The 10,934-nt window shown below is 38.3% G+C and overlaps 1 protein-coding gene across 1 annotated transcript in view; it reads left to right on the forward strand.

The window, feature by feature from the left end:
* The window catches only part of RAB31 (RAB31, member RAS oncogene family), a 28,622-nt gene extending 25,510 nt beyond the window's left edge, over positions 1 to 3,112 (forward strand). The window contains exon 7 of the mRNA XM_018553511.1: positions 2,503 to 3,112. Within this exon, the coding sequence (XP_018409013.1) occupies positions 2,503 to 2,600 (98 nt within the window). The 3' untranslated portion in view covers positions 2,601 to 3,112. The remainder of the gene's footprint in view (positions 1 to 2,502) is intronic.
* The last annotated feature ends 7,822 nt before the right edge of the window (positions 3,113 to 10,934 follow it).

The raw sequence follows: 10,934 nt of genomic DNA on the forward strand, positions 1-10,934 counted from the left end.
ATAGATATATATATATAAACATTTACTGCTGTAGAGTCTATGCATGTTTGATCCGGCATTATGTACTTCTAATAACTAAATATTAGTTGTTTGTAACTCCTAGTGAGAGTGGGGAAAATAGTTGGGTTGCTGACTACAAAGTGGTAGAATACTAGCAGATTCAATGATAGGCAGATGTCTTACCATGCTTTGTGAGAAATTTGAGTGTCTGCAGTCATCCCAACTCTTGTTAGAGCCACGTGTTACACACACACTAAATAATAATAACATGGTGAGTGTTATAAAACAGTGCTATTTACGTAACACTATGTAGCCGAAGTTTGTGGTCACCGGACCTATGATGTCCACACCATAGGACATCATCACACCTATTAGAGCGTGTTGGACATCCCATTCAACCAGATGTTTAAAATCAAGCACATATTCATAAACATGCCATTTCTATTTACAACATTACCATATATAGAAATTTGAGACAATTGTGCACTTGCTACCTTGTGACAACAGTTTGGGCAGTCATGGATACGTAGTATGTATCATGGATCTGTGGGATGTCAACAGCACACCATGTATCCTGTCCAAAGATCTTTTATTAATCATGAATATTAACTTTTTCGTGGCTGCTAAGTGGAGCTGCTTCATTAGGGAAAAGTGATACGTGTATCACTATAGCCTGATAAAGGAGCTCTCCTAGCAGCACAGAGACCGCGCTTATTTATGAATGCTTTGGACAGGCTACATGGGCTGCAGATGACTGCATAGCCCTGATTTACATCAATGATGCATTCATCTTGGATGTTCCAGCACACTTATTCAATTGACCAAATCAGTGTAAAAAATTGCAATTGAAAACTCTACATTTGAAGCAGTTTGTGTTAAGGTGCCCACACACCTTATAATTTATCTGCAGATTTTCTGTGGTCAGATGGAAAAAGTGCAACAGATTGGCCCAGGAGGAGATTACTCCATCCACACAGTAAAGTGTAAATGGAGGAATCTGTTGCACCTTTTCCATCTGACCACCGAAAATCTGCAGATAAATTGTAAGGTGTGTGGGCAGCTTAAGGCCCTTTTTTGACAGCATGACAGTGCCCGTGTGCACAAAGCCAGTTCCATAAAAACATGGTTTGGTGTGGAGAAACTTGAACATTCAGCCCCAACCTTAAGGGCCTGTTCACATGAGTTTCAGGTCCTGATTAGGTCCGGATCAGGTGCGGATCTGAAGACGCGGTGCTATGTGTTTTTGATGCGTTCCAGTTAATCAGTTGCTGGAGTGGGGCTGTCAGTATGTTAGCTGCAGTGCAGTGCGTTTTTGGTGCGTTTTGCGTTTCCGGACCGTTTCCTGACCGTACAAAATGTGACATGCAGAATTTTTCTGTCGTAACCTGAACGGACTGCGCACGTGAGAACTGTAGCCCATAAAACACATAGGGATACACTGGGATGCATTTTTAGTGCAGGAGCGTACGGATCAGATCAGCACAGAAAACGGACGTCGTGTGAACAGGCCCTAAGGCCTTGTTCACACCAAGCGCGGAGCAGGTGCAGAGCAGAGCAGTAGCAGACCGGATCAAAACTGCGTCCAATGTATTCCAATGGTATTTTTTGCTCCAGTTCACATCGCAGCGTGCAGTTCCAGAGCAGGTCCAGAGCAGGTGAAAAAACTGCAGCAAGCCCTATTTTACCTGCTCTGGAATGCATGCAAACACATCAAAAACGCATGCAAATGCCTGGAACGCACTGAAAGCCCATGCTAAATGAAAAAAAAACCACAAAAAAAACGCATCAAAAAACGCGGCAATAACGCAGCACGACTCACTGCACTGCGTGTGCAGAAACCTGAGTGGATCTGCTCTGCATTTGGTGTGAACAAGGCCTAACTCTGTTCAACCCCTTTGGGATGAATTGGAATGCCTATTATAAGCCAGGTTTTCTTGTTCAACATCAGCACCTGATTTCACAATAATATTTTGCCTGAATACCTACAGAAGCACTCCAACATTTTCCTTAGAGAGTGCAAAAGGTGGGGGCAACTCCATATTAATGCCCATGGTTTTGGAACTGAATGGCCAATAAGCTCATATTGGTATGATGGCTGGATGTTTTTTTTGCCATATAGTATAATTGACTTGTTTCTGTAATATATAAGTATCTGATATACAGTATGTTACAAAGGCCCAACATTTATAAGAAAAAACATTTCAAGTATTACCAAATTAAAAAGTTATGTGAGCACTAGGGACATGAGGATATGTAGTACCGTATATACTCGAGTATAAGCCGTCCCGAATATAAGCCGAGGTACCTAATTTTACCACAAAAAATAGTATATACGGTAACTACTATACATTTGATAATATAAGATATAGACATTCTCCTTTCTTGTGAAAATGTTCATTTTTCGGATGATAGAGTTCCAAAAAAAGAAGTAATAATTGTTTTATCAGCACATTAGAACTTACATATTTAAATGGCTGACAAATAACCGGATATTTGTTGCAGGTCGGAGAATCCCTCCACTGGATCCACATCAGAACGGCTCTAATGGAGCGATGAAACTTGGAAGACAGACCACACAGACCACAAACAGATGCTGTTGATCTCGTTAGCCATGATGTTCACATAATGAGATGGTTTACCAACAACAAGCAGTACCTTGAAACAAACTAAGGAGCACATGTAAAACAACAAAAGCATGCCGAGTTTTAAATCCTTTAGCATGCAGTTCAAAATATTCCTCATTGTTTACAATTGTTTTTTGCTCATGATGTTTGCTTATTTGGAAGCAATTACTGTACTGCATTTTTTGAAATTTTATCAGAGGCCTTGGAATTGTCAGTTTTTTTTACAGTGTAATTCAAGTTTTTTCTAATCAAAAGCCTAGTAATCGAGTTACAGTATATTTTGCACATTACACTAAAACTCAAATGTATTTCTATACTCGATTTCATGAGCTGACATGGAAACTAAGTGGGACGTAAATAGGGCTCACTAACCAAAATACCTATTAGCGGGACTTCAGGTACAAGGACCCTAGAAAGTCATGACAGATCCATTTATCCTATATACATACTCCTTTTATACATTTCGGTGTTTACTAAGTTTTGCCATGGATGCATGTATTACCAGTGCCCCTAATACTGTATGAATGTTTTACAAATGTTTTTTCATGGAGGGCCTGAACTCTGGAAGTTGTGCCTAAAAAGGCAAGCAGAGGGCAAAAGACTAGTTTCCTTACTTGTAGGCTGCGTGCAGCTGATCTTCTCCTCATTACTGATTTAACATTCCTTGTTCTGCACTACTTTTCTGTGTTCATGTGGCCATATTCATAGAACAATAAGGCTTTGCTTCCTCATATCAGAGCTGCTCCTCTGATGACTTGTGACTTGATAACTGATGGGGAACGTTTAAGATGCAGTAGAAAAGGTGTATGAAGCAGAAGTAGGGAGATGCATGCAGTGCAAAATTCTCTCCAGCAAGAAGCACAATAGGAGATCTCCAAATCTCCCTAGACTAGCAGGCAGGGGCCACAATGTCTTAGATGATCTTGCACAGCACACATAGAGCTATAAGGCTGTAGGCACAGGAGTGCCTACGCACTCTTACGTACCAGGAAGTACACTGCTATGTTTCAGGAGGAATTCAAGACAAAGGGTAATTTCTTCAGGGTACTACTTAACCTTTCTAGATGTTACCTGTAGCAAAGCAAATAATCACTTTTTACATTCATGTCCAATTTAATAACTAACAATAATTATTTAGATCTTTTTTTTATAGGTTTTATTATATCCTTAAACTGTAAACTGTTATGGTGAATTTACTTTAACTAGCAGAAATAACCCCTAGGGCTTACATACCATTGGTAAAGAATACATGCTGTAAGGGATTGCTTCACTTCCAGGTATCACTGGGACAGGAAGTGATGGGAAATCTTTCCAATGGGACACAGACAGGGATAAAACCCTTTTTGTCTAGTTCTAGTATGGAAGAGTTAGGACTTCTGCTAGGTTTTTATGACTGTCTGTCATGCCGTTGGGAAGAAATCCCTCACTTCATGTCCATGTATCTGGAGTGAGAATAACAGTAGAAGCACGGGCAGCAATAAAACCTGATTGAAGTTCTAACCCTTCCAAACATTATCCAAAAGGAAAGAAATAAAAAATATTACGGTAATAGAGCTTAACTTTAACCTTTGTGTTGGGGTCCATTACAACCACTTTCTTACATACAACTAATTTTGTTATACCTGGCAATATGTAACTTTAATGTGATATAATATAAAATCTGCGCTTATGAAACACTCCAAACAAATCAAATAAATAACAGAGCTGCTGCAGCACAGACAACTAGGTCCAAGTGACAAATATATAAATAAATATGCAGCGCTAGTAACCCTTAAATCCTATGAAGAAATTTTAAGTTAATAAGTGATAAATAATAAGTGATCAAAATAGGATAATTGATTAATTATTAAAATCAATGAATATCAATGAATAACAAATAGTGTGAATTAATAGCAGATGTGACATATACAACCACATAAATATGAATAAATAATTTAACATAACATAATTAAATGAATGTGAATAACCATTAAATCAAATATTCCATGTACAAAACATTTTGCTCAAAGTTCATATCACACCCAGAGTGATTGATAAATAAAGGTCCATAAATGAAAAATTGTTCAATAAGTGCAAATAAAGTCCCAAAGTGCTTGATAATTGCTTCCGAAATCGCCTTGTGCCACACAGGCACCCCCCTAGGAGTGCACACTCACCACATATAAATGGCTGTAAGTTAGCAGCCAAAGTTCATTTATATGCCAACAGGTTGCCCAGCGTTTTCTTTGTGTGCCTCCACAGTGATGGTCCGTAGATGATGAATTCCCCACAGTCATTAGAAAAAAGAACTCCTCATTGTGCAGTAGATCAAGTATATTTATTAAACAAAAGAAACAGCCGGCCGGCAAGATCCAAACGAACAGCCCGCACTTCCGCATTCGGTGTAGCGTCAAACAGACTGTCTATCGTAAAATGCATTAAAGTACCATAACTATTAACAAAAACGTATCTTATTTGTGTATTGCTCGGCTGTAGATCCTCAAATCATCTCTGAATTCATGCTGACACGGTCCTTCCTTCTGGAGGGTAGCTACCCTCCAGAAGCTAGGACAGTGTCAGTACAAATTCAGAGATGATGTGATGATCTACAGCCGAGCAATACACAAATAAGCTACATTTTTTAATAGTTAATGCATTTTTAAGATTTAACTCTTGAGTTTAGTGTCACTTTAAAGCAGTACCAAGAATAAAATCAAATGCTAACATTTTGCCAGCTGCATACAAAGTCAGACTAATACTTTTATACTAAGTCATGGCTTGATTTACCGCAAACTCCACAGTCTCCCCCATAGTTGTTTTTCCAATTACTTTGCGTGCAGCTACAGGTGGGCTCTTTGCTGCTCTTTAACTAGCTTTGCTATAGTCATTCTTGAGAAGCCATTGTGGCAATAAGGTCACATGTTTTCACCAAGATATGATCACATAAAATGCAGTGCCCTAAGGGTGACCTTTAGGGCTACAAATGATTCATAATTTTAACGTCCACCCAGTGTCCATTTTGGTGTCTTTTTCATGGTATGGCATGTTTTCCTATGTTACTACAGATGAGACCCCTAGCAATAACCTAGTAAGGACTCTTTTTTTAGTTCAGGTAACTTTTGTTCCTTTGAGGCTCCCAAATCCTTATGAGCCCTAGACACAGTTCCTACTAAATTGTGCCACATACCAAGTCCGTCATCTGTCCACATGTAATTGGTAAATTTGTACTTCCAGAAATGATATATTATGAAAAGTGATAGAGAAGGCTACCTTTGGAAATGGAATGTAATATCTGTAATGACATTTTCAATAGAGACTCTATCACCACAGTCTCTGTTGTTCTTATAGTAGCTGCAGAATTCGGCACGCTCTGCCACAGAGATATGAGGCATGCAGGTGGACATCCACAGTCCTAGTCTAATCACATAGATAATACTTGGATACAGAGTTAATGCCGCCTTCAGCAGAACTTTGAAGCAAAAACCTACTATTTTATTATGGAACAAATGTAATGTAATGTTTAGTAGCACTGGTATCCGTCACCTAACTGGACAATAACTCAGTGGGTCAGGGAACTAGTAACACACACAGTTGCACATTCCTAGTTTTGTGCTGCAAAGTTTACATTCTAGCTGTAAAAGACATTTTACATTTAAACTTATAAAGTTATAGTATGGTCACAAAGGGGTTAAGTAAAGTAAGGAAGGGCTAGAGCCTTCCAGAGGCTTTTTTTTTGCTCTTTGTGTCTCTTTTGGGGAGCTTTCTCTTTTCAGTGTGGTTAAAGATGAGCAAAACTCCCCAATGGGGGCAGGCAGGAATAAAATCCTGGCAAAGTTCCTAATATTAACAATAAAACAAAAAATAACATTTCATTCTACCCTACCATGGTCATATATAACTGTTGAAAAAAAAAAAAAAAAAAAAGAAAGTTCAAAAAAAAAAAAAAAAAAAAAAAGTGATGTTACATGAACATAACCCTTGGCAAACAAGATCATGACAATTAGGCTAATGATATAGGTTTAATAACAAGTACTTCTGATTGCTGAAAGTGACAGCACTGTCATAAACCCATTTTACAACAAAGACGATCTTTTCTTTACTATGAAGAAAAGGGAAAGAAGCTTTCACTGTGTGTCCTATTGTCCTATCCGTGCATTGCCCACATTGGGAGGAAACTGAGTGAGGTTGTGACATCAGATGAGTTGGCTTCCGAGGAGAGAATCTGATTGGTTGGCCACATTGACAGATAAGGCTCAATGTTCTAGTTAGGCTCTGAGATGCACAGGTTGCAACCTATGTATGCCAGTTGACTTTTTTTTTTATGTGCTAACAAGTGTTCACCAAAATACAGTAGTGAACAACTCATGCACCATATCAAATAGTGCCGCGGCATGCAGACAGTCTTCTGAAGCATCCTGATTCTCAGACTGTCAAGGGATATGTAAAAAAAAGGAAGAATTCCGGCAAGGTTATTTGCTAGTGGGTATGGGATAACTATACATTCTTGCAACATAAAATGCAAGCTTTCATCATCAGAGTGGCCATGAAATTAGGTTTTTATCAATTCTATTTGAACACTACATCGCTAAAAGTTGTATCACACTTTATTTCAAATCCTAACAGTATTATAAATTTCCTCCCATTTGGTACTGTCAAATATTATGCACATTTTCAGACTCAGATATGAAGATCTGACATTTACTGTAAGTAGCAAATAAAAATGCAGATACAGAAGAGAGTGGACCTTTCGTATGAAAAATGTGCAAACCTGAGTCTTATTTCCACTTCTGCTATGCCTTGAAAGAATTACTTTTAGAAGCTAATTGCTTGTTATGGGCAAAACCAATACTTTTTCTCATTTGTCAAAGAGTTTTAAAACAATTGTCTGTACTGCCCAAAACAAATAATCAGATGAAAGCAGCTGAGAAGAATGTGATTACTGTGGTAGGAAAAAAAATCTTCACAGCAAACCAAAAAAAAAGATATTGCAGTTTAAGTCTTTAGATGAGGTGGTTGCATTCGTTTTCCTTTTTTTTTAGGCTTTTGTGTTCTGTATTTTTAGCTAATAATCATAACATACTTTCTGTCCTTGGGTGGCTACTCTAGCTCCATTGTGTCTATGGAGGGATCCATAGTTGCCACCCAGCCTGGACTTTAAAGTGGAACTACAACCTCTTATCCTTTACAGCCAAGGAAGGTACCATCTTAGCCTATATTTGAAATGCAGATGCCGTGGCGCTGCACATGTGATCATCTATGGCACCAGACATTTGAGGCCGTAAAAGTTCAGTTGAGAAACTGGCAACCTTGAAATTAACTGTTTTAGGAGACAGTTAAATTGGTGGGTCTAGTTCTGCTTTAAACATTTCTTCCTCTCTGTATCTTCATCACAGGAGAAGTGGGGAGGATTAGTAGTTTAAAAGATAACTTGGTGTTCTCAGTTCAGCTCACAGGACGTGACAAGGATGCTACATTTCTGGCAAGATCATCAGGTATTTTATACTTGCTAAAAATGTTCTTAGCCTGGAAGGTGGAAACTGATGCAGCCACAAAATCTAAAGGCTGGTTAGCTGCATTATATTAAATTTTTGTTCCTGGATTTAGATCTCATTTGAAGCTGACATCCAGGCATAATCGTTATTCATACTTACATGGGTCCACCTTGTAAGTATGTAAACTTTATACCTAGTAAGGCCATTGGGGTACTGTAAAGCTCTGTAGTAGCCAGAGCTACTACTACTTTACAGCGATCTTCTAAGCCCTGTATAGCGCTGTGCTTAGCGGCTTGCCCTCTGCTGTAAAAACTTAGGGGGTCACTCGCTTGGCACAGCAGCCATTCAAAGAACAAATAGTATTTTTTTTTAGCAATGAATGCAAGGTGTTCAGTGAGTGGACAAGGTGTGGGTCATAACCTCACCCTCTCTTGTCCAATCACAGAACACATTATATTCATTGATAAAAAATACTAGGTGTTCTCTGACTGGCTGCTGTGCCAAGTCCTAGAAACGTAAATATGAAATGTTCATATGCACTATTTCATATTTACCCGATCAAAAGCATTTTTTAAAATGTATTATTTAGTTTTGAACATAGTAAACTTAATACAAATACATTTTCCCTTTAGGAATTTCCACTTAGTATTGTCCCAAGACACACAGTAAAATGCAAATCTTAATTCTCCTTCAGTAATTTTTCAGTGCATGTTTGCATCTTTCTGGTAGCTATACAGCAATATTGATTGATTCCTAGGTAAGAAATGTTGATTAATACCATCAAATGTATTTAAATCTTGTTATCTTAAAAGGACCTATATGGTTATGGTGGCCTCTTCATATGACCTAATATAACCTGTTGCCTCCCTCTCCATCTGAAAATGTCGGTTGCTTGGCAGTGAGGTTAACCTTCTGGCTTCAGTCCTGTGAGTTACTGAACAAATACATAAAGAAAGATTTTTTAACCTCCTGGTTTGCAAACGTGTTCCGGGTCAGAGACTCAAAACATACAGTATATATGCAAGTGGGTAAGTATGACAACTAGGAATCTAGAATTCTCAGAAGCAGCTCAAGCCCTGTATTTCTCTTATGACACGTTTACCTAAGTCCCTATGCTGGACATATTCTTGGTAGGCATATGGAAATCCAAAATTTTAGAATACACAGAAGAAGATCAAACTATGGATGTGTGTAGTGGGAACAAAGCCATTAATTAGACCTAGTCTCCATGTGGTCAGATAATTCATGGGGACTTACCCCATCTACTACAACATCTTAATGCTTGCAATTTGGAGTGCAAGGGGAGGTCAGATATGTAAATATTAATAGAACGTGGCTCTTGACAAAATAATATGTATGTTAAATGTAGGTCTTAAAATCAAATGTTTCATAAAGAGTGCTTTAAAAAAGAGTTGGCATTAGTTGAATTTTAATAATGGTCACTGTTCCTGAGAATACATGAAATGGTTGTGTTTTGTGGCATCGGTGATAAAGTGAACAGGTAAAAGGTCCAATTTAATCTATCATACATATTCGTTTAATATACTGCTTCCACCTCACACAATTCAAATACATTAGTGTTACTATGTGCAATGATTATTCTTTGTTTTTGTTATACTATAAATGTGCTAGTGGGCTGGTTCCCAGTTTTTGGAATTATTGTATAACACTCAGAAAATATGTTCATTATTCAACATTTTATTATATTCTACTTTTTATGTGCTTATGATTTTATTCAAAACTAAACTGAATAAAGACTTGTTTTTCGTTACTTGTGATCAGAGCTGTTGAATGGAATTGCAAACAATGGTCAGTTATGAGTTGAAGTTCTTCAAGTGTATATACTGTACATTCATATGCATACTGTACATAGATTATATACATTTTAACGCTGATGATTCTTTTGGGCTAAGTCCTTGCTGTGTCCTGCTTGGTTTTGGCACCTTGAAAAGGACTAATTTCTCACTGTCGCTGCCCATTATAGAGTTTATTTGCTTATGGGTTCATTTCTCTGTTTCTTTTTTTCATTACCTAACTGCTGAGCCTGTCTGAACTTCACCTGCCCTAAACCTATTGTGACCTTTGATTCCATTTCACATTTTGGCTTTGACACATGATTTTTAGATCTACTGCTAATAACTCAACCCCTGACTTTGGTTTTACCTGTTCACATGAAGCACAACTAGCTCTGAGCCCTGCTTGTACAACTACTACTTGGCACTGTTAGCTCACTCTGGTTTAACTTTGTACTGATTTACCATCCATTTGTTCTCAGCTGACCTCTGTTGGCATACAGCCCTCTGCCCGGACTCTCTAATCCCTGTCATAAACTCCTAGGAGCACCTGAGTACTGGACCACACTTAGGTGTACGTTTAATAAACTGTGAAAGAGTGTGATAAGCAGTGAGAAGGCTTTTCTCACCTTAGCAAAGTGAAAAGTCTAGAAAATGCTGTTTAATAACCCGTGATAAGTCAGGTACGAACTGAAATATCTCACCTCTTCTCATCCTGGTGATAAGTACACAGAAAGTAATGGGAATGTACCTGTTTAATAAAGGGAGAAAAGTAGGAACAGCTTTATCACTGGATAAGTATTGTGCAAAGTACCCTTGATTTAGCACCCTGTCAGACCTGGTGATAAAGGCCTTTTTCTCAAGAAGCACTGAGCAAAGTTACAGGAACTTGTCATAAACCTAGTTTCTTTAAGAACTTTCAGGAACAGTTAAAATAAAGCACAGATGCTCCTCTTCTGGTTTTCTGACATTTATGCCAGTAGCAATGGTTGGCTGCCCAGGTAGGCTGAATGCTGATTGAAGCCCGTGACACACTGCAGGCGATT

The sequence above is a fragment of the Nanorana parkeri genome, unplaced genomic scaffold (assembly GCF_000935625.1).
Source record: "Nanorana parkeri isolate BGI_ZX_2015 unplaced genomic scaffold, ASM93562v1 scaffold7, whole genome shotgun sequence".
Lineage (NCBI taxonomy): Eukaryota > Metazoa > Chordata > Amphibia > Anura > Dicroglossidae > Nanorana > Nanorana parkeri.